The sequence below is a fragment of the Amblyomma maculatum genome, chromosome 2 (genome assembly GCF_055883805.1).
Source record: "Amblyomma maculatum isolate TAMU_Amacu chromosome 2, ASM5588380v1, whole genome shotgun sequence".
Taxonomy (NCBI): Eukaryota; Metazoa; Arthropoda; class Arachnida; order Ixodida; family Ixodidae; genus Amblyomma; species Amblyomma maculatum.
Window position 1 is genome coordinate 58,791,059 of NC_139345.1, and position 24,801 is coordinate 58,815,859.

The 24,801-nt window shown below is 45.3% G+C and overlaps 1 protein-coding gene across 1 annotated transcript in view; it reads left to right on the top strand.

Moving 5' to 3' along the window:
• The first annotated feature begins 6,936 nt into the window (after positions 1–6,936).
• LOC146198752 (uncharacterized) overlaps positions 6,937–24,801 on the top strand; it is a 35,697-nt gene continuing 17,832 nt past the window's right edge. Inside the window, exons 1-3 of the mRNA XM_084594252.1 lie at positions 6,937–7,117; positions 17,449–17,651; positions 20,973–21,159. Coding sequence (XP_084450378.1) covers positions 6,937–7,117; positions 17,449–17,651; positions 20,973–21,159 — 571 coding nt within the window. The remainder of the gene's footprint in view (positions 7,118–17,448; positions 17,652–20,972; positions 21,160–24,801) is intronic.

Genomic DNA, 24,801 nt, shown 5'->3' on the forward strand with positions numbered 1-24,801 from the left:
AAGAAGAATCGACAGAGCACAGAACCTCCTGTTTGTTCTTGTTCCAACACTTCGAGGCTTATTAAAGTTGTTCTTACTTAGCATTCCTACGGGGAAAAAAGCGGCAATTTTTACTCAACCTCCGACACGCTTCGACAGCACGTGACTCTGTCGACGAAGGGCCATCTGGACAGATTCGCACGTGTGCTGCATATGGTAAGCACATCCCGGAAGCGTTGTTGCAGAAAGCACGGCAGAACTGCAGCGGGCCTATCTGTACGCCAGCATGATAGAAGGGCGGGAACGTGCGATTTCATTGATTACTCAACGCTATTAGTCTGAAGAAAAGCCACCATTCGATGCAAAAACTGCGGATTGGAAAGCTATTCACAGTGACAATGGCAGTGTGTTACGGACTTATCAAGAAGATGGCCTATTTTTGGGAGGTAGGTACTCCGTACCATTCGATCTCTATTTACTTGTAATTGAATGACTAGGTGGATAATCAGGGCTGGTCTTCCGCTGCTACACCGCGCAATTACGGCAATTAAAGCAGCAGAATCTAGACTTTTATTGCCTGATGTTTAGACATTCGCCATAATGACTATTTATTTTAAACTCTCTGGTTTCATGCTTCACGAAATGAAACGAAATGGCGAGACCACAGTAGCGGCAGACGACCACATTCGAGAAAGTCGAAGGCCCCAGTCAAAAGACACTAAAGCTATGATAATGATAACGTTAACACACATTCAAGAGTAGCTTTACACGCTATACACGATCGGTAAATTGAGTTTTATTCGTTAGTCGCCTAGAAGTCACATTAACGGCAAGTGAAAGCAGGAATAGAAGCTCCCGTCGGTAGTATCTGCACCGTGCGCACCAACGAGACTGCGCCCCAATCGATGGCATCGAGTTCACGCCGCAAATTATGGACATTATTACACTCTTAATCTCGTTTCACACAGGTTCCACTTGCTGTGTGGAACCGTATTAAGAGTGTAGCATTGCCTCGAAGCGCTCGAGCGGTCCTCTGCTAAGCAAACGAAGCGAAGTTTTGCAGACAGTAACTGTTTTCTTGGTCAGTCCCAACGCTGAAGTGGAGCTGCTTAAGAAAAAAAAAAGGCAAAAAAAAAAAAAAACAATTGAGAAGTTTTTTTTACATACTTATTGCGCGCTACGCTTTTTTCCGCAGCCGAGCTCTTACCCAGACTGCACACGCATGTCTCTACATTAAAACACATTTCTTGTTCAACTTGACTGAAGGACACACGTAAACGGCATTGGAGTTTAGTATGCTGAGTTGATATGTAAGTACTGACCGTCGAAAGTTAAATCAAGGGATAAATTTGTTTGGCATCCGAAGAGGTGTACACGTGCAGCATAGCCTCTCGTGGCTGCGAGGAGAGTTTATGCGGGCGATTCGGTTTTTTCAGAGAACAGATGTGGGCCAATTAAGTTGCTTCAAGCGTTGATAGACGAGCAGAGAAGCTTTCGTATACGCTTGCACACCAAGATCCAGGGCAAATTGGAGAGGAGGTTTCAGTAGTTGTTCCAATAGCTGGAGAAATGTTTTCGAGATTGTGTTCGGGAAAACAACCTGCATGTCCCGTGTTCCACAATGTACCTGAAAGGCTGCCGGCTTCGATGTTCCATCTTCGAAGCATGGCGTGGTTGTTTTAAGGGTGGATAGAGTGGAGACTGGGCCACTCATTGCACAAATACGGGCGCCCTGTCCGGTCTTGCAAATACACTGTGGCACATTAAGGCACATAATGGTGGGCCGGGGCCAACATGCGCTGGCCGTGCGCTAGATTCAGTGTATGGTGGCAGCTTGGGCGCGAATTTGATCAGCTCGGGTTTTATCATGAGGAGCATCAGTGGTGGCTTCCCACGATGGACAGGAGGGGTCGGAAGCGGGAGATTTGCAATGGCAGTAGTCGCAGGAGTCTTCACACTCATGATATATATCTGTGTCGCTCTTTCTTAGGAGCTAAGGAAGACAGCTATGCCATACAGGTTCTACATTAACAACAGGAGGTTGAGTAAAAAGTGCCGTTTTTTCGCTGTAGGAATGCTATAAGAACAACTTTAATAAGCCTCGAAATGCTTGCAAAAGAACAAACAGGGGATAAACCCATTAAAGATGCTTTTGAATGCATACATAAAGTAATCAAGAATTTTGTCATACACTACACAAACACTATGCGCAAAACAAGTGTTCAGCATTTCACGAGGGGCTACAGTTTTGATGGATTCGAAATGCAGAGGCGTCCTTGTGCTGTGCGATGTCAGCACCCGTTAAAAATCCCGGCCCAGATAATTGTCAAATTCATCAAGTGTACAGTGCTCGTGTGCTAGGTCTTCTTCATACATCTATGTCTAGAACCCCTTCGCTAAACGCTACCCGTAAATCGGCTCACGCTATACACTCGGTCTGATTCGCCGCATAGTCATGCGCTCAGATACTGCTCGTCAGTTGGTGCGCTCCATGCTTCAGCCGCGGACAGCGTACCAGGCACAATTTCAGCGCCTCACCCATCGTCAATGGAACTCCCTTGAAGCTATCAACCATCAGACTATGCACGCCAAAACCTATCTCCCTCGTCGTACACCCATACGCGTTCTGCGAGAGTACGCTCAACTTAATACATTAACTGAACTCATCGACCAGCGTGAGACAAGCAGAGCACGGAAAATGTCGCTTCAGCTCCATCACTTACATACCATTCTTGGTCGTACTGTCAATTCACAGACAACCGCTCCACTGCTCCGCCGCCGATATCAGCCGCGCATTTGCCTCTATGGTGCATAATATACACCGATGCATCACTCACAGCTCAGGGAGTTACCTCTGTGTACAGTCCCTCACATCCTCATTATCACTCTCGCGCAAGGCATAGCGCGGATACTTGTCCCCCCTTCTTCGTCGCATTGGAGCTTCAGGCGATACACAACGCAATTAGTTCCCTCCAATTCGACGTGCATTCGATACTGTTCATATTTACACTGACTCCCTAGCCGCTCTTACATAGGCTTTTAACCACTTTTGAATTCGGATGCTTCTCTTATAGCCTGAGTCGCTTTGGGACGTTAAACCCCACAAACCGAAATCAACCAACCAAACCGCTTCAAGTGGGACGTGAAACCTTTTCGGCCAATCCGCAGTTTCTGTACACGCCGCTAGATTAGTGGACGGCTGCGTAGTAATTTCTACCAGCTGGGAATCTTTAACTTAAAGACACATGCATCGCACAGCACACGGACGCCTCTCCGTTTCCGCTAGCCTTCAAGCTGTCGCGCAAAATTAGTAAAACAAAAATTTCGACGTGGCTACTTCTCGAAAGCCTCCCTACCATGCTAAAACACCGGCGGGGGTGGAATCAGCGCAGATGCTGCTGCAGTGCTCCTCGCTAGTGTTCGCCGGCGCGTATTGCCATTCCCTGAAAACTGCAGCAACGGAAGTGCCGGGTGACGTCACTAAAAAATAAAACACAACAAAAAAGGAAGTCAATAAAGCTATTTGCTTTTTTTTTTTTTAAGCATACATTGCAGCGCATAAACTAGAATGTATACGAAATAAAATAGTTTGCTGGAATAAAACTGCTTGCAGTTATCCTCTAATCATGCCAGTTGCGTCCGTCGCGCCATCTTCAGAACGCTGAATCGGTTGAATCAAAATTAATAATAGCGCGAGCCGGTGCAGCGTACACACCGGACATCCTGAGTCAATGGCGCCGAACCAAGATCAGCTGCCCTAACTGCCCTTCTGACTCCTTTGACCTGCAGTACTTGATCTGGACCTGTCCTGGCACGGCTGGCCTCCGCGCACGCTACACATCTGCTCACCCCATTTAGAGTTGCCCTGTTAAACTTCATGTCGGAGTGTGGCGCCCTCAACCTCACCTAACGCACCCCCCTCCCCCCCCCCCCCCCTCTAGGCCTCAGGTCAACCTCATAAATAAAGGTTTTTGGATGAATGTATAGCGCATTTAAACACAACACTACCCGTCGCTTCTGTGGCGCAATGGATTAACACCACGTACGCACATTTCTTGGGGTATGTTCTCCTTTAGGTTGCATAATACCATATTTTTTTCTTTGTTCCTAACAGCACCAAAACCAGCCGCGAAACAGCTAGAATGTGATGGTATGACCACCGTAATCAACTCCTGTCTTCACTGAGCGTATTTTAGGTTGCGTTCAGAGACAGCTCTCAGCAACAATCGCCTTTGACATGCTTTAAACTCTTTTTACGGATTTACGCCGCGGCAATTTTCTAAGTTAACTTACTTAACGTGGCAAGTATGGCGCGACAGACGCCACCGATGTATTACGCTCTTTACAGAAAGTAATTTTCATCCATAAAACTATTTTATTAATGTTGCATTTCAGTTTACGTACTGCACTTCATGCTCGAACAAAACGTAAGGTTGTGTTTTATGTTTCAGTAAAGCACCCGGCACTTCCGTCGCTAGTTTTCGGGAAGCGGCAACACGCTTCGCCGGCACCGCCTGCGTAGGTGCTTCCGTCGAGTACGTACTCCTGTTTTGCCAGATAAGGGCCCTTGCGAGCGGGGAAGAGTTGGGGAGACGAAAACAAAATGTAAACATAACCGGAAATGAACTATGCCGACAACGGGCCTCTTCACAAAGCAACAGACGTGTGTAGTGTCTCAGTGTGCGCACGTGCGTGTGCTCTTCATGTTGCGAGGAATATAAAGATGGCAGTATATGAAAGGGCCCCACAACACATTGGAGCGACAGTCGCAATCCACGCGGTCCTTTTTTCGTGAAGGGAGCGCCAAAATATATTCTTCGCGCGCTCGTTGATTCCGACGTTAAGAACGAACGCACGTCTACTTTTTACGTGCTGCAGCATCTTAGTGGGCACTCTGTAATTGCGAGAACTTGTTGTAGGGCGTGTTAGCTCATATCACATGACATCACTTTATTTCCTTAAAGGCCCCTTTGTTTGGCGGTAATACTAAAGGTTGGGAAAGTGTAAAATATACGGCAGGTACAAACAACATGTGTTGCGGATTAACTATGGCAGTTACACGATTAAGAAATGTGGATGGAAGGATGGTTGCAGCGATTTTGTATGCAAGGCAACTCGAGTCGATAGCTGAGCGAGGACAGAATGGAAATAAGTAGGGCTGGTGTAGGGCGGAATACGAAGTGATTTGGGAAAACAAAAACATACTTGAGAAATAAGCATGTGCCGGCGATGCGGCGACGATAAACAAGATTTGTTAGACCGGGCTTCGAATTTAAAGATACGGACGTTTTATGAATGGCAAGAAAAAATTGCAGGATTGCAGACTCGTCATGCTACCTATAGGGGCAGCGTTTTCCTAAGATTCCTCCATCTGTATTGTTAGAGAGGAATAAGCTTTGATTTCATTTAGTTTGAATAGAATTAACCTAGTGGTTCACTCCTATGGGCTCGAGAGACGTTATCATATAGATTTGGTTAGGGCTCCGCATGGGGGGTAGACATTATAATTTTGTTCGTATCAGGGACTTGCATGCAAGAAGTTTTACGTTTTGGGGTGCGCGGCGAAAGTGCCGCTTCAGAAAACCAAGATTTTGTTAACAGATGATAGGATGTTAGTGATATGCGCATTTCAGATTAGATCTCCTTAATAAGCTTTTGAGCAACATCGTGTATAATCATGAATTACTCACAGAGGGTACATGGATTACGGGAGGAGTCAGGCAGCCAGGTTGGCGAGCGGCAAAGGGGTCCGGCAGGTAATAAACACAAAATGTATTACAGTCTGTTAAGAATCTGTTATTATATCACCGCATTAAAAGAGAAAGTGATGAAAGAAAAATTTACTAAAAGCATTAATTTGTAGTTGTCCTTATCGAGAGCTGATGTTTCGTGATGGAAGCAATATTGTTAGAAAGAGTGTATAACTCTCTTGAAGAGTCTGACATGAATTAGTGCAAGAGCCTGTTCCTGTGAAATCGAGCGCTGAAGCTTTGTCCAGATGATCCTCTCGGAGAGGGGGATGGCAGTTCGTCTGTCGTTCTAAACAGTGGACACTGAAATGTGTACCGCTCTAAAGGACTGCTGATGAAGCAGAGAAAAAATGTCCTCCAAAGTAATGATATCTGGGGTATCATTGCTGAGGTCTCTTTATCGATCACTCTTTAATGTGGAAGCCTTTACCCGTGCTCGTAAGTATATCGAAGCGATCAGTTATATGGCGTAGTGTTCGCCTCCTAACGGGAACGAAATTTCTAGGTGCAAATTCTCCTGAAATGAGCTAATGTTCCCCCTGACCTTTCCTGTTGTACTGAAGCTAAACCCACAATCATTTATATCGGCGTAAGAGGAAAAATAAGCCTGTCAAAATATAGGGCGGAAAATGGAACTGTCCTACCAGGGTACCCCATAAAGGGCTTACAGGTTTCATGATACCTGGCTTGATTGACTTGTGCGGTGAATCCAATCTTTTGTATGATTCTGCCTTGACCCAAGCATAGTTGTTATAATTGATGACACAGAAAAAGCTTTTTTTTTTTTTTTGCCTTATGAGCAGCCTCAAAAAATTATTTGTCATGTGTTCTGACCCATTCATACTCGAGGGGAAGGGGGGGGGGGGGGGCGTCATTCTTTCCAAATAAATGGAACCTTTGATATTGCTTTACCGCTACACTGTCACGACGAATGCTTGTAGGTTACCCGGTTTTGTGCCTAGCAAAGGCACTGGGATCCTAGCACATGCTGCGTCAGCCAGTCGCATGAACCGTCGAGAGTTTCTGTTAGCGACATAGTTTACGACAAAAAACGGCACTCGCATATAGCACCAGCTGCGGTTGACTGAGCTGTTCCCTTTTACGATAACGTTTTTCCGGTTAGTGAACTGCAAAGAGTCATTGCTTATAAGGTCCCCTATTAAGCAGGCCGATCCCTCGCCGCCACAAACTCGAAGCGAGGCACGACATGAGCGGTAGCTTGGACGCCATGAACTGCGCCCTGTGGGGTCGTGGGGCCGCTCCGCAAAACATAGTGGGCCTGTTCTTAGCCATGGTGAATTTGCTCGTGCACGTTCCCTTCACCGACCTGCCTGTGCTCAGGGACTATGCGCTGGGAGAACTGCGGCAGGAGTACGACTACATCGTGGGTGAGAGGCACAGCCATTGTGTTCTGCACAGCACACCTCCTGACGAACGCCGTTATCTCCACTAGCAAAACGTTTTTATGTCTCCCTTTATGTGTCAATGACGGTATTTATGTTCTGTGTGGCCAGGCATATATATATGTGGAGGAAATTCAGGGCATTGCGATCACGAGATAAAAAAGTGTCAGCAAGGGAAGCACTGTGCCAAACCCTTACGCTACAGAGAACAATGAATATCAATAAGGGAAAATAGAGTGATGAGCAAAACTTATTTTCTCTAGCAATTCAGCAATGAACTGTAGTTATGAAATAGTCAGCGCTTTATGGTTCATGTTTTGACGATTCCGATCGCACATCATTCATTTATTGGCTAATTTAGAGCTATGCACGTGCAGTTTTCTTTTACAAGCGAACAGCATTCCAATTACCAACAGGGATGCATTATTATTATATGCATTATTAGGAATGCATATTAAACCAACATTTGGTTTAATGTGTATTACTGAGTAGTAAAAAATTATTTTTTAAATTCTTATGCAACTTTGTAATCTCGTCGGTATTCGTCATACTGTGTGGCCTTGAATTGTGCTCCTTATTCGCTTTTTGAATGAACTTGTGCTTATTTGAGCGCGTTGTAGAACATTCAAGGCTTCCACGAAATTTAAATGTCTGCCAAAGGCTTTACGCTTTTGAAACAGTCAATATATTCAGCAAAATGTTAATCAAAGCTCGACATTAACAACTTCGAACACTTCGCTGAAGAAGTGGATGAAAAGAAAATGTGAAATCTAGCACCATTTGACGATCTGAGGAAGACGTGATGAATTCATAATGTAAACAGCCGCTTCTGCACTCAGCGGTGTAGGCATGTGGCAAGTACAATATGGAAGTTGCGCACGCGATCGGTCATGTGCATGTCTATCATGATGTGATGCTGCGGTTGTATGACATACGTCATTTCACTTAATGGTGCGCTAACCAGCAACTAAATATGCTTCGTAAAACACCTCGAACATAACAAACATAAACATAAGCCGACATCTGAGCTTACCTTACCCATGGTAGATTCTCGGTATCGGTAGTAGACTAAAAGCAACAATCAATCTTACAGGCTTCGCTACGACCATTGGATTGCTAAAACCTTCGCCTAAGCCCTCGCCATCAGACGCTGGCCCCGGGTGGGTCCCAAATACATGAAGTGATAGGTTCCCAGAACATCCGAGGAGACTTCACGTCAGGCAGGCTCCCATTAAAAATAAAAACAAATTATTTTAAAGGTACTGATACAAAAACACAAAGTAACACGGACTTAACCCAAGAAGATCTAGGAGGAAACAAGGAAGTAAATAATCTACTTGCAGCTAGCACCAACCTGGCGGATTCACATCCCTGCCCCACGCCAAATCGGGCTATTCTCGGGGACATACTTTAACACGTTCGGCTGGAACAAAGGAAATTGTCAATTCGCACTTCTGCCCAAAGGCTTCGACACCTCCAAATCAATACACTGGGGGCGGTTCAAAACACTTATCCGAACCTGTTTATCGTGAACAAGATCAGTCCAAGTCAATAATTCCTTACATAAACCTAGAGTAGCTCTTGCCCTACCCTTTTCGACAAGCCATTGGGGTGCGTAGCCAAACCCAAGCCCTTAGCTGTGCAAACCACTAATAGGAATGATGGGAGGCAGCCCTGATCTGCTTCGATGAACTTCCTCCTCCTCCTCCTCCTCCTTCTTCTTCTTCTTCTTCTTCTTCTTCTTCTTCTTCTTCTTCTTCTTCTTCTTCTTCTTCTTCTTCTTCTTCTTCTTCTTCTTCTTCTTCTTCTTCTTCTTCTTCTTCTTCTTCTTCTTCTTCTTCTTCTTCTTCTTCTTCTTCTTCTTCTTCTTCTTCTCCTTCTTCTTCTTCTTCTTTGTATATGGCACGTACCCACAGTGAGGGGATTGGTCAGAATACATTGTAGGGGACAGAATAGAATTCATGATGTCGATTTAACTGTATGATAGAAAACATTAATTAGGAGTTAGTGTTGTTGAAATAATTTGGAATTTTCAGCCGATAGGAATAGAAACCAATTAAAAAGGGTTAAATTTTAAAAATAATAAAAAGAGAGTATAATTCAGACAGATCAGCACTAACACACAAATCTTCGGGTAGCAAAATTATAATTGTGAACTAACTCACACAACGGTTTTAGGGCATATACTTTGACGGTTGCACCAAATGAGAGCAGGACAGGAACTGTAAATGGCAGTCCTATGCGAGTAAGATGTATTTCTAAATAATTTCTCCTCTGAGTAGCATACCTGCGGTAGGAGAGGATATAATGCTCAATTGTTTTCACGTCATCACATAACGCACGAAGATTCGATGGTATGAATCCAGAGCGGCATAAATAAAGATTGAGGCAAGGAATGCTACAACGAATGAACGTCATGGAGACCTCACATTGCCTCAAGTTACAATATCGGACATTCCAATGAAAATTTATATGCTTGGAATCCGTAGTCGCAAGGAGTGGCTCATGGCTCAAGGAGATTAAAGTTTGAAACCGTTCAAAATGGAATATAATTAGCAAAATTATAATCGGTACGACATCGGCAACAGGCCCATTGAGAGCTGAATTTGCTAAATAATCCGCCATTATATTACAAGCGATGCCGCAGTGCCCCGGAACCCACTGAAAACGCACTTCCTGTAAATGTAACGGAAGGAAAAACGTCAGGGTTTGTTTGAAATGACACATTTTCGGGCTTTCTAATGCTGCTAAAACTGACATGCGATCAGAGAGTATGATTATGTGAGTAACGTTACCCGGAACTGCTTGAAGGGTCAACCCAATTGCAAGCAATTCAGCAATAAATATTGGTGTGTAATCAGAGATCCGTACAGAAAAACTTCAATCGAGTGCCTGGGAATAAAAACCTATTGTTGCTTTTTCATCCCGTTGTCAGGCATCTGTGAAAATAGCTGCGTGTCATGGATACTGTAATAGATAATATTCAAGGTGGCCATTTATTACAGTGGTAGTCAAGTGCTTTGCATTAGATGGCAACGGCTGATCAAAGAACAGTGCGGAAGCAGCTTGAACATTGCCAGCACGTCTTACTGAATTAAACGAAACTGCAATTTTGGACAGCAAGCACTGAGTAAATACAAATTGTGATTGCTTATATTGCGGCCAATGATAATCTAGAAACTGAGCTTGGTGTGTAGTAAAAATGGGAGAAGACACCCCAGACAAAGGTTCAAATGCTCGTAAAAAGGTGCGCATAGTGAGGAGCTCAAACCGAGAGTTCAAGTCACGTACACGGGCCTCTAAATAGAGGACTGCATTTGAAACTGATTTTGACAACCCCAAACATAGTCGTAAAGCGCGCCCCTCCAGTAGCAACAAAGGTCGTAGTTTGTATTTAGGACTGCCCGAGAAAAGAACACAGCCAAAGCGCCAGAATTGATCTCACATAAGGTTTATAAAGGAACAAAAGTGTATCTCTGCGCATACCGAATTTCTTATGGCTAGTTCTAATCAGGCAACCAAGGGCTTACTCACCTTTCAGGCAATTGCTTTTGATATGAGGCCGCCAGTCTAATTGGGAGTGGTATAATACACCCAAGTACTTCAATGATTCAACCTGTGGGATATGTGAACCGCAATACGCAAGAGAGATATATAAAGGGCGTGCCGGTGGGAAAACGAGTACTGAGGATTTCTTCACATTAAGAATTAATTTTACTTTACCCAGCCAAACTTTAGGGGCATTCAAGTAGGCTTGCAATAACTGGTATAGAGAATGAACATCTTGTGCAGAAGGGAAAAAGGCAATATCATCCGCATACGCGTACACATTTATATTTGGATGAACAGGAATATCCCTCATTAAGATGCTAAAAAGCGATGGAGATAATGCCAATACCCTGAGGCATGCATCTAGTTTGGTAATAAGTTTCAAAAGAATAAGAACCTCTAGTGCAGAAAAATTTCATATTCCTTAAGAATTCTTTTAGCCATGCAAAAATGTAAAAGGTGGCCTAATTTCGTTTATCTTATTCAACAGTATAAAGTGTTCTACACTGTCATATGTTTTGGCGATATATAAAGTGACCAATGCCGACACTTCTTCTTCTTCACTGCAAGCCTAATTCTACTCTCGAAATCTATATCAGCCGTCCAAACCGAGCACCCTTGACGAAACCCAATATGCGCAACACAAAATGCATTCAGGGTCATAACATGATTTGTGAGGCGCCGGTGAACTGTGCGTTCAATAAGTTTCATTAAGTTTGAAGTTAGAGAAATCGGCCGAATATTATCCAAATCAAAACCTTTTTTCGGATCTTTGAGGATTTGTATAATTTTAGCAACTTTCCAGTCTTCAGGTAACCAAGAAGTTTAAAGAGAAAAATTTACAATATTCAACACTTCCGAGTTGTGGTCTTGCACTAAAGCTTTCAGCATAGCGACTGTAATACCGTCGCACACAGGAGCTGCAGGTTTCAAAGCAGCCACTATACAATGCAACTCCGATGGCTCAACTGCAATGAAATCAGCACATAGCGTAGGTCGAAGTAACGGAACCATCTGTTGAGCTTGAAAGCGAATAGCAAGGCCGTTTGCAATCTGTTCAAGTTTATCTTTTGCTTCATGGAGTGATAACACCTCTGACTCGGTAGCATGCGGTGGAGATTAACTTTGATTGCGTTCCATGAATTTATACAATGCCTTCTGATTAATTGTATTAGATAGATAAATATTCATATTAGCGTTATACTCACCCTTAGCTATACGAATAGTTTTTTTTTTTTTTTAAATGAAGCCGCATAAAATGCATAAAATGAAGCCGCATAAAATGCATAAAATGAAGCCGCATAAATACAGGAGCAGCCTTTAGCTGCTCTTGCATTATTTTTGGGTTTTTCAACTTCAAGGCTCCATCCCCAATTAGTAGAAATGCCACCAGTATTATGCTTAGTAGATTCCTTCCAGAAGATTCCAGGTCCAAGCTTAGGGCCTGCAGACTGGCAAACCAGGATAGCTATGAGGTTCCATACTTTTCCTGTTTCGCTCCCACTAAGACAAATTTATTTTTTCTGGGAGTGTCAAAGGCTGATATTTCCCGCGGCCCCCTTACCTCCTCGTTTATCGAATTACACCAGGAAATATTTCTTAGACCCTTAAACATTTTGCATTATATTGAAACCATAGTAGTTACTGCCTCTAAAATCAGACCCCTACGCACACCACACGCTTCGAAATTCAGGATGGAATGTTATTGCGATTCTGATGTAGGGGAGAAAAGAAGCCCCACCTCACGGGTGTTAGTACTTCGTGCAGGTTTTTGACAGAGAAGACAGAGAAGCGCTCGTGTTGTCCGGTCTTCTCGTCTGTCTTGTCTGTTTTGCGCTACAATATCGCTACGTTCACGCACCAACAAGCCCAAAAAGCTACGCTTAAGACGCCTCGGCTCCTGATTCCGGTCCAGAGATCGTACGTGGACGCTCCTTGTGATATTGCCGTATTCACACCAACGGATATGCCGCACAGCGACAAAACAACACTCCCACAAAGCTATAGGGCTGTCTTACCGCTGCATTTCTTTCGATGGGAGATAATGGGCAAGGCAAGCGAGAAGTACGAACGGTGAATATGCTCCCCTCAGCTTTAATGCCGGCTACACCGCCCGAGCGTGTACCGCCAAGCTTTGTTTCCTTATTTATGGGAAGCCGCCTTGCCCTACCAAAAATGATGTTTGGAGAAGCCGACGCTAATAAATGCTCCCATGTTATCGTGACGCGTAGATAACGTAACTTTTTTTTTTTTTGAACGAAGCTTTATCAGCCCCATTGATAAAAAAATGAAACGTTGACGACGTTGAAGGCACGCCCATTGTAAAAAAAAAGCACCTGTTGTAGGCAGCTGTACAAAGCCAGCGTGTGCATGAAAAAAAAAAAGAAGAGATGCCACCCATCGAAGCATGTGTACGAGCTGAGTGGGGCGAGGATGTAAGGTCATTGTCTGAAGCTGACGCCAAGGACGCTGTATAAGCGCGTACCTAATAAAAATAAAGCAATTACGATCTTATCACGTCGGCTGCATTACATTGCATACATGCAGTTAGGATAATGGTGGCGTCATAACCGCTACAACCACCTTGAACTGGGTATACTGATCACTGGACACGAGCAACACCACAACGAAAATTTACGTAACGTGGTAAATTTGCACAGCTGGAAAAAAAAATCTGTGTAGCGCTGCTTATACATTCTGAACTACATTTATTGGGATATCTAGTTTTTGATAGTCTTGTCTTGTATATTTTTTGTTATTTTCTGCCAAGTTCCCGGACAGATATTTCGGCATATTGTGTTGAAATTTTAATCAGTATATATCTTGTTTGGGCTTGAAATATTTCTAAATAGCTAAATCATCGTTTTTTTTATAACAGTGCTGCACAAATATTTCGTTTGCTAAAAAATATCTTCCAACTGACTCGTCAGGATTGTATATCTCTACATCGCCTGGGTGGCGCAGTGGTTAGGGCGCTCGACTACTGTTCCCGTGGATCCGGGATCGAATCCTGGCCTCGGCAGCTGCTTTTCCGTCGAGGCGAAAAGCCAGGCGTCAGTGCGCGGTGCGATGTCAGTGCTCGTTAACAAACCCCAGGAGTTAGCAATTTCCGGAGTCCTCCACTACGGCGTCTCTAATAGTCTGAGTCGCTTGGGACGTTAAACGCCACAAACAAAACCTATTTCTTTCGAAACAATACTGAGATCGCGAAGCGAACAAAAATAACAGTACTGTAAGAACAACGTTCATAGCGGCGTTAAAAAAGCTTGAACGCGACAATGTAAAGACAATAGGAAATCCGGCGTCAGTACAATTGTGCCTGCATCGAAAGTGGAGAGTTCTATGCTCTGTGCCCGTGTGTATACAGTAACAACTGATGTTTGTGGAAGTGTCGCCAAGTGTGCGCGAGGTCTCCTCAATAACTTTTATCATCACAAAGATTTTCACTGTACTATGACATCGTCACTCTCCATTCGCACTCTAACATTCATTTACATCCATTTCTCTCTCCCCAGTGCGAAGTAGCAAGGCAGGGAGCTCTTTACCCGGCGTCGCAGTTGTGGCGGTGAAAAACTTTATTTGGTGGAGCCGCGAAATATTACAAGGGCTGGCCCGGCTCCTGATCGCGGGTGGTGTCCGGCAGGCCGCGCCTGACGGCGACCGCTTCAGCCTAGTCGACCAGCCTCCTTTGTCAGGCCGGTTCTGAGCTGGAGACCGTGATCTCTCAACCTTCGTTGTCTGTAAGGTTCCATTTGGCCGGTGGTTGAAACGTTGGGAATATGAACATATGTTCGAATGTAGCTCTCCTGATCTGATCTGCTGGCCATCCTAATTAGCTGTCTAGTAGAGCAGCTGCCACCTATAAGCGGTGGTCTCGGGTTCACCGCCTGGACCAGGGCGAATTTTGCTTCATATAAGAAGAGTCACAGAAAGCAGTACAGCTTCCCTTTCAAGCAGTATGGGTGAGTTTAGATGGATGTTAATAAACAATTAATCGGTTATTTAAGGTCACAGATATGCACATAACAAAAAGCGAATTCCCAAGGGGAAAAAACCTAAGAAAACGCCGGAGTTCGAAAGTAGTATGATGCATATTAAAGCACGGCATTTCAACTTTACACACATGAGAAATCTTGTCAACTGCTTTACTGAGTAGAGAAAAAAAAGTGTCGAGGGATGCCACACTCAAGGCGCTACTTCATATCACGAAGACAAAGGCAAGTTGGTTACTGCAGTAATACTTGCTAAAAACGAGCGGTTTGAGATGCAAAATTTTCTTAGAACAGCAAGAGTACAGAAATCTTTTTTATGATTTATATCCTATGCCAGTGAGAAAACGGCGGATAACTACGGCATGATGACTGGTAAAGCACATCAAAGCGCTAAGCTTAGATTAGGTAGGAAACAGAATGTGAAATGTGTGCTATGTACATTTGCAGAAACAAAAGAAAAGCTATACAGCTTTCCTTTTAGTCATGAGGCTGCTCTCAGTTTGGTGATGATCAGTACACACTGCACTCTGTACTTCATACTCTCATGGTCTTCCGTAGATTCTAGAGATAAATCCCCGTCCCAGTGTACAGTAGGTGTTATTGGTGGCAAAACAATATCGAAACTTCCCTGAGGACGACGACAGAACAAAACCGCTAACCTGTGCAGTGCTATTGTTTCTCCTTCCCTGCTTTCTTTGCTCGTGCAATATTATCTTGTCCACGGGGCTCATTTTGCCTTCTGCTATTTCAAGTTGCAATATCAGGTAATGTCGACCATAGCTCTTCCACCACCAAGCTTCGGCATCTAGCTGACATATAGACTACTTCCTTTTGAGATCACTACGACTAAAGCACCAACCACAAATTGACGCACACAGCCGTGAATTGCAAGTGTCGGCACCATAAATACGGATGACCCAAGTCATGGGTAGTTTTCTGCGGTTGGAACATTTTAGGCTGTAGTGTTAACACCTAAATGTTGAAAAAAAAAATCGGTAGACGCGCTTAGGGCTGCTTACGTGCGGGAATGTGAACAAAATTACCTTTGTGGCTGTTATTTGACCGCAGATGTTTTGATTTGCTTTAAATTTTTTTGCGCGATTTTTTTTTTCAACATATTTGTTGCGGACTATTCTGGCGATATTCGAGCCTCACCGCTGCATAGCGATGAGGGTTGTCGATTTCTCACAGAGTGATAACAAGATGTGGTCGAGGTTTTTAGCAGTTAATTTATGTTCTGCATGGATGATTTATATGGCTCCCTGTGGTGAAGATCTTGTGGCACAAATGTGCTGCCACTGTTTGCAGCTAATACAATTTTGGGGACGAAATGTGGTCTTGTGAATTCAGAGAAACCGCCGACGAATCAGCGCCCGGCACAGCCACTGCCTAAGAATTGTCTGCGACGCTCGCTTAATTTTCATTTCACAAGGTACACCAGATAGCCTGACATGTAAAAAGGAGAGAGCAGCGCTTTCGGATCCCCCAAATGCACAGAAAAGAAAAATGCCGAACTTTCGTTGAATGTTTTCTATGAGATTTGTTGTACTCAGATAAATTAAAGAAAACGTCACACCTACTTCGTTAACCGCACCACTAATATAAAGACGCCTGCGTAGGTGCATAACCCCAATCAAAGCAAATGAATGAGTTGAATATAAAGAGGCGTGAAAATCCGTACTTCCAGTTGGCTAACAATTACAAACCTTCGCCAAAGCGCTAAGCGATAATCAAATTGGTGCCAAGTGGCATCAGCGCGAAATATGCGTGAGAATCCTAAGATATCGTTGGCATTTTCGCAGTGGTCAGAGACTGAAGCGTGATACCGACAGTGATAAGTGTGTCTTACGGAGGTGGGGTCATTTTTGTGCTAAGCAGCAGCTGTGTGTACGAAAAATACTGGACAAAAAGAAATAAAAGACCATTTAACATACCTGAGTACTTAATAATAGGTGTCTCACATCTACCCTCATTCTCTCATGCTCTACAGTCTAGGTCATGGCTACAAACTTGGGTGGCAGTGTGCGCCGAATAATTTAAATTTCCGTGGCCAAACCCGCATAATCTGGGCATAGAGAACTTCGATTAGTTATTCTCGCACTTGCAAACTTCTAATGAATCGCTCTTTCGATGATATATTACGGGCAAGCTCTGTGATCCATTGCCCCACCGCGGTGGCTCAGCTTGACTGCTGACCACGAAAACGCGTGATCGAATTCCGCCCGCGGCGGCCACTTTTCGATGGAGGCGAAAATCAAGATGCCTGCTTAGTGTGCGATGTCATTGCACGTCAAATGATTTTCATGTGGTCGAAACTTTCGAGGCGCTCTACTAAGAATTCCCTCATAGCGTGAGTCGCATTGGGACGTTAAACTGGATAAGCAAAACCGGGCTTTCTTTGATTCATTTATTTAGAAGTTATCGGTTTGTCATGGCAAGCCCGGCTAGACCTAACACGCTGCAGACTTCTAGCAATGTTATTATACAGTTTGTTATGCACTGGATCGCGCCCAAACATGCCATTCTACTCTCGTCAAGGACAACTGCTTTTGTTTTGTTTGTTTTTCTTTCTCTTTTGTTTGCTTCTACAGGCCACTTTTCGAGAACAATCTTGGTCATGGACGAATCTTTAGAGCCCTGAGGAAATAATGACTAAGAATGATTTCCGTGCCATTCGGTTATCGTTCAATAAACTGTGACAATTTATTGATTCTTTTCTTTTGAATGGCGTCATCGTTCCGCTTTTCTTCTTCTATGTCATTGGACATCGTGCAGTTGGCGGTGGTTCGGCTGGTTGCGTGATCGCAAATCGTCTGTCAGAAAATCCGGAGACTACTGTGCTGTTGCTGGAAGCAGGAGGACTGGAGGAGCCGTCGCGACAGATCCCGATCATCGGACCTTACAACCTTGGAGGCCATGACGACTGGGCTTACTGGACCACGCCCCAGAAGAGCGCCTGCCTCTCTTTCCGGGAACAGGTTCGCCTCCTGGGATAAACTTATAATTATCGTGCCCACAATCACCTAAGCACACACATATCTAAACGTATAGAGCGACTCTTTCAACATAATGAGCCTGACTTTAAAGAAAGTTCAACAGGATAAGCCAATCTGTCCCTGCGTGAGCGCTTCTTAATCACACTACTGGAAACGTAGTGGGTGATCATTGAAAGGATGAGGTTAGGTCATTATCAGCAGTTTCAGATGGCTCAGGCTAAGTACCTGCTAAACATTACAGCCTGTAGGGTTTTAGTAGAATAAGCTGGATATTTTAGAGATCTACGGGCCCAGGTAACGGACTCCGTTTTTCTAAAGTGTTCTTGATATTTTCCTGCACGAGTCGAACGTAGCGGTGTTCCTCCACGTCACCTGATGGTTTTGCCAAGACCATTTATAGTTTGTATGATGGGCTTCATCAAAATTTAGAGCTGATTTAATTGATACAATACACGATTCCTGAAGAATCTGCAACTATAATCGCTTTTATTTTTTACAAACCTCTAAACAGATAGAAAGACAGGGCTTTTCACTATTCGATGCAATTGTAGAGAGAAGGGCAAAAATTGTAGAAAATTAGTATTTTAAAAATTTGATCACTTCACGTTGTAAGATGTTGTGCTCGAGTCAAACTATACGTCCAGGCAGCTAAGGAAAAAAAAATTGCGAGGAAGCGTAAGATTCGCTTCAAGAGTAGAAGCGATAGTGCCTTTAATATCAAATTTTCATTACGTAAATTTAAAAAGAACATTTTGCCTAAATGTTTTCTTTATTATTTAATTTTTAAGACTATAATTAGTGTAACATCAATAAATACCTCCCAGACACACATCAGTGGCATACACAACATAACGCGTTCGATAGATGCCATTAAAAATACTTGACGGCAGCGCCCCTTCGTGGTCTGCGCATTGCTCGCCCGCCTGACATGAATAGGGCCTGGATTGGAATCTCAATGGCGATGGCATAAGTTTAATTAATTGCTTTTCTGAAATACGCCAATTATATGAACTCCTCACCGACTTTTAATTGATATCGACTCTCATCCAATTCGTTCTTGATTCGAATGTGGGTGTTTGAAATTTTCGTGCGAGGTCGTGCGGTTGTGACGCCATGACACTGCCCACCAACCGGGACTTCTTCCCACTGCTGTAGGACGACGGCGACGACGCTGAATTTTCAGCACAAGGAGCACCTCACGCAGACTCCTGGACTTTGTTACTAGAACGACACTGGCGTAGCTGACCAAAGTAAAGTCCATGTAGCCCTGCGGTGTTCTCTGGCGAGCCCCTGCCTTCCGATGCTCCTGTCAAAATATAAACACAACTAAAGTGATCAGGTGGCTTATGGAGGTTGTTGTCGCTTTTACTTTTTGGCTTTACTTTTACATTTATTGCCTCTAATTAATTACCTAATAAATTATTAGCCTAATTATTTTTTGGACCCAATACTACGTGACCCTCTATTGATTGACACCACTCAATAGCTTCTACCACTTCTCAATTACTCACAACTGGTGCGGACAACTTTTACATCTTTTGCCTGTAATTAATTGCCTTATAAAATTATCGGCCTAATTATTTTTTCGGCGGCAACATTGCGTCACCCTCTGTCGATTTACACCACTCATTAACCTATACCACTTCTCAATTACTCACAACTGCTGCGGACACGATTTTGCGGACGCGGTCTGCGGACAGAAATCTGTGAACATAGCAAAGTATTGCTCTCGCATTAATAATTTACAGGAGCCGGATGGTCGATGCCCCTAGACCACAGTTTTGGTGGCGGATGCTGACTTGTTTATGGTTCTCGTCTACAGCTGAACTTGCCGTTCTCTTTCACATGCATGCACTTGTGACTCAGTTAATCAATATACTCGCTTAGTTTGCACCTTTATTATCTCAACGATACTAAACTGCATAAAACCGTATACTATCACTCTATGTCAAATACTACCCAACATAGATACAACGCCCCGCTTTAACCATAGTGTAAGAGCTCCCAGCGTGCTGAGTGCTAGATTGCCTGGGTCAGTATCTAAAGGTCGCGGCTTGATTCCCATCTCACCTTCCAAACTCAAATTAGCTGTCTGAGTTGCCAGCTCGATCCTGCCAACACGTCCGTGTGATGTGGTCTCCCACAACCCGCCCACCACTCAGTGCATGGCCATGGAGTCTGCCGTCTCCCACCTGGCATAGGTACGACCGTGATTTTTCGATCACAGCGCCGGTGACGAACTTTCTTGAGAAAAGGGCGTTTGACACTGTCGCGCCAAACTTGAGGAGCCTAAGACTCCCCCCTCCCCCCCCCCCCCCCCCAAAAAAAAAAGAAAAAAAGAAAAGACGTTTTGTAAGACCTGATATATTATTAGTAGCTATACAAGGGGTTTCTCCCAAGTGTCAGCGTAGCCATTGCCAGGAAATTATTTTCGGCATTCACAACTACAATGCCCTTCTTCCGCGAAACTCAATTTCCAACCAACCAATTTCAACATTGCTTTTATAATGCAACCATTAAAAAATATCATTTATAGGAGAGTTTCGAGGACTCATGCTGCACCCTTGAGCGAAAGACGCTTTCTTTAGTCGACGAAGATGAACACACATCATCCAATGTCTCATAGAGCCATCAAGCAAGATCAAGCCATTAAGAATACGTATGAAAATCAGTTTTAAAGCCTCTCAATATAATCTTGTCAGTATTGACACAGCAATCCAGGTTTCGTCCTCTTCATGCTGCGCTTCTTTGCGCTTGGAATTTACATGCAAGGACTTTTTTTTTTTTTTTTTTTACAAATAAAACTAAGCGGTCTTCACCGCAATATATCTTTCGACCACGTCAGATCCCGATGCACGATACACTACAAGTTCTGCATCGGTCCTTCAAGCACCTTTGAGAACGGTCAATGATTTGAAAAAGACAGTGAATATGAAGTTTATTTCAGAAGACAGGACATAGGCTAGTGTTCCTCCTTAAACACCACTGTCTCGTCACCTTTTCGGTGTATAGTAGCAGAGCTCCTTAATGTTGAATGGTAAGCACAGCGACACAAATATTCGCTTCCTTTCTCCTCTTTTACATCTACATTTATTTACCCTTAAGGTCAATATGGAGGGATTTTACATCAGGGGAATGTAAATACAGAATCGGTATAACATAAGACATCACATGTCTGCCTTATCTTCTTACGGAGTCTAGCTAGCCGTATGGCATCCTCTTGGATATTCTTGTCTTTTATGCTCTTTGCTCGAAAGTTTTAAAGCTGATCTCTTCGCTCCACCACTCCTTATTCCATCACAGCGATGTCCCATGCCACGGGGCAAAGTGCTGGGCGGCAGCAGTGTGCTAAACTACATGATGTACGTGCGAGGAAACAGACATGACTTTGACCGCTGGGACAGGGTGTACGGAGCCGACGGCTGGACATACCAGGACGTGCTGCCGTATTTCAAAGACATCGAAGATTACCACGCTGGGCCACTGAATGGTGAGCAGTTTGGACTGCACAGCACAGCAATTCCAATGTATTTTTTTTTTAATTTTTATGCAGCAATGCATTTGACAGCTGCATTTTCAACTCCGATTGTCCGTCACGGTTACGTCCAACAAGGCTACAGGACAGCCATAGGTGTCCTAGCGAGGCTCAGAGATGCTTCAAAAACTCTCGTGGGTTTGTTGTTCTAAGTATTGGTTCTATAATATGTGGAACGATACTAACTGCGAACGTGTTTTTAATTACTACCTACAATAACGTCATTGCGAAGGCAGAAGATTGTTAGTCTGGGAGAGTTTCTAGTCCGTCTAATCCGGAGCCGTAAATAGCGTCGGGGTGGCGCAGTGGTAAGACGCCCGACTACTGTGCCAGAGTTCCCGGGTTCGAATCCGACCTCGGCGGCTGCGTTTCGATGGAGGCGAAACGAAGTGGCGTCCGTGTGCTGTGCGATGTCAGTGCACGTTAAAGATCCCCAGGTGGTCGAAATTACTCCGTAGCCCTCCACTACGGCTCCCCTTTCTCTCTTTCCACTTTCACTCCCACCTTCCTCCCTTCCCTTACGGCGCGGTTCAGGTGTCCACAGAGCAAGTGTGAAAGATACCGCGCCTTTCCCTTCCTGTGAACCATTAAAAAAAAAGCCTGAGTGCCGCATTCTGCAATACAAGTAATTGGTTCACAGGAAGGGAAAGGCGCAGTAACTGTCACACTTGTTTTCTGTGGACACTTTCACCGCTCCGTAAGGGAAGGGAGGAAGGTGGAAGTGAAAACTGAAAGAGAAAAGGAGGAGCCGTAGTGGAGGGCTATGGAGTAATTTCGATCATGTGGGGATTTTTAACCTGCGCTGACATCGCACAGCACACGGACGCCTATTCGTTTAGCCTCCATCGATATGCAGCCGCCGCGGTCGGGATCGAAACCCGGGTACTCCGGCCACAGTACCGAGAGCAGAATTTCTGTAGTGGAGGGGTCATGAATATCTACCGCCTCGAGAGGTTAACGTGCGCTGACATCGCACAGCACACGGACGCATTTGCGTCTCACTTCCATCAAAATATGGGCGTTTCTCTCTTTCCGCTTTCACTACCACCTTTCTCTCTTCCCTTACGGCGCGGTTAAGGTGTCCACGGAGAAGTGTGACAGATACTGAGCCTTTTCTTTGTTATAAGCCAATTTACAACTTTTGCAAGAATCGCGGTGGCGTCCGCGAGGTAGCTGGTGCTTGGCGCAGGCACCAGACGCTCTCTTCATCTTCCGCGAATTTAACGTCGACGCTAGTCTCAGTGGTTGCCAGTGCATGCGCTAACTACTCGAGCTAAGCGGGTGAGCGAAGATAGTGATCTAAAGAAAGGCAAGACGCTTGTTTCTACAACCCGTGAGGGTGCACGGCGAAACGGCAGGGGCGGTGGTGGTGAAAACATTTATTATTATAATACATATAGGTATGTACACTAGGTGGGATGCCTAGACAGGCACTCCATTGGCGTTTGCCGCAGCCCGGGCGCGCTGCGTTAAGACCTTTTGGGCCTCTAGGGTGCAGCAGCCGGACAGGGTCGCCTCCCAGTTCTCTCGGGTGGGGTTGGGGATAGGGGGCAAAGATGGGGATTTCTGGCAGGCCCACACCATGTGGTAGATGTCAGACACCTCCCCACAGTGCGAGCACAGCCCGTCGAATTGCGGATCAAAATGTTTTAGAATAGCCGGGCACAACATTGTATTGGTGAGCAGGCGCAGGAGCACCCGCTCGTTAGCCTTCCCCAGCCCTTTGCACGGGGTGGGAAGAGTTTGGTGCGTAGATCTGTAATATTCACATATTTCTTTAAATTTGTACACTGGGCTGAAATCAAAATCCCGGTCCGCGTCGGGTCCCGTGGGAAATGCCCGGAGAGAAAGCGCGCGGGCGGCGGCGTCGACTGCCTCATTCCCTTGGAGACCTTGGTGACCTGGAGCCCAAACGAGAGATCGGTACGCGGGATCCGAATCTCGACTGCAATTTTTGTATATTCGGTAAGCTAGAGGAGCAGTCCACCCTTGCTGGACGTTCCGACAAGCCCCTCGCGAGTCTGTTATGATGTATTTAGAGGAGGAGTCAGAGGCTGCGAGGGCGATGGCAACCTCTTCTGCGTGTGTTGGTGACTGGGCCTTGAACGTAAGGCCATCTACTGTTCTGCCCTTGTGGATGACCGCGGCTGTGTACCAACCCCTAGGGTTGGGGCCGGAGACATCCACATAGAAAACTCCTGGTTTGCTTCCATAATGGCGGTCCAAGGCTTCCGCCCGCGCCAGGCGCCGACCATTATGGTCCTCTTTGGACATGTTGGCGGGGAGAGGCCGCACATGGAGGGCGCGTCTCCATTTTTCGGGAATGCGACATCTCTCCTCTGTGAGTTGGGTGTGTTGGATGTGAAGTCGGGCAAGAAGACGGCGACCCGACTCTGTCTTTGTTAGACGCGTGTACTGATTGGTGAGGTGGGCCTCCCGAAGCTCCTTGAAAGTATTCACCACACCCAGCGCCATGAGACGGCTGGTAGAGGTGGAGACCGGGAGGTCCAGTGCTCGTTTCATGATTTTACGGAGGATAACTTCGAGAGTATCTTCCTCCTGTTTCCGCAGGTGGAGGTAGGGAGTCGAATACAAGATTCGACTGGTCACGAATGCGTTCGCCAGCCGCAAGGCGTCCTTGCATCGTAACCCACCGCGCTTGTTGGAAACCCGGCGGACCATGCGGCCCACCTGGTCCGCCACCTGCCGGAGCTTTGCGAGTATTGTGTCGCATCGTCTCTGGTTGTGTATAAAGAGCCCAAGAACTCTGATTTCTTTGGATTCTTGAATGGGACCGCTTTGCAACGTGAGATTGATTTGAGTCGAGCATGAGCGCGAGGGGCGCAGATGCACGAATTCAGATTTCTGCGGTGAGCATTGGAGACCACAGCCGCGGGCATAGCGGTCCACTATGCTAGCAGCCGTTTGCAGGCTTGTCTCCATGTCCCCCAGACGCCCTTGCGTGGTCCAGAGGGTGATGTCGTCGGCGTACAGCGCGTGCTGCACACCTTCGACCGCACCCAACAGAGCAGGCAAGCGCATCATTGCAACGTTGAATAGCAGAGGGGACAGCACTGCGCCTTGCGGAGTGCCCCTCGTGCCGAGCAAAAAAGGTCCGTGTTCTTGATCCTGTATTCGGATATAAGACAGTCTGTCTCTGAGAAATTGTTTTATGTAGTTGAAAGTGTTCGTGCCGCAGTGCGTTTGACTCAAGTGCGTGAGTATGACCTCGTGTGTTACGTTGTCGAATGCCCCTTTGAGATCCAGGGCGAGGACGATTTTGTCCTTTCTTGTGCATGTGATGGGGTTCAGTATTTCGCGGTCGAGTTGAAGCAGGACATCCTGTGCGGATCTGTGTGGGCGAAATCCGAACATGGTGTCCGCGAAAGTGTTGTGTTGTTCAAGGTACTCAGACAGCCGATCCCGCACCATCGTCTCCATCAATTTGCCCACACACGAGGTGAGAGAGATGGCTCTGCATGTGCGCAGAGCGCAGAAGAAATGTAGCGGAAACGTACTTCGCTACTCGTGTAACTGCGACTTCTGTAAGTAACATGCTCATAATTACCGATATACACCGCAGTATAACGTTCTACA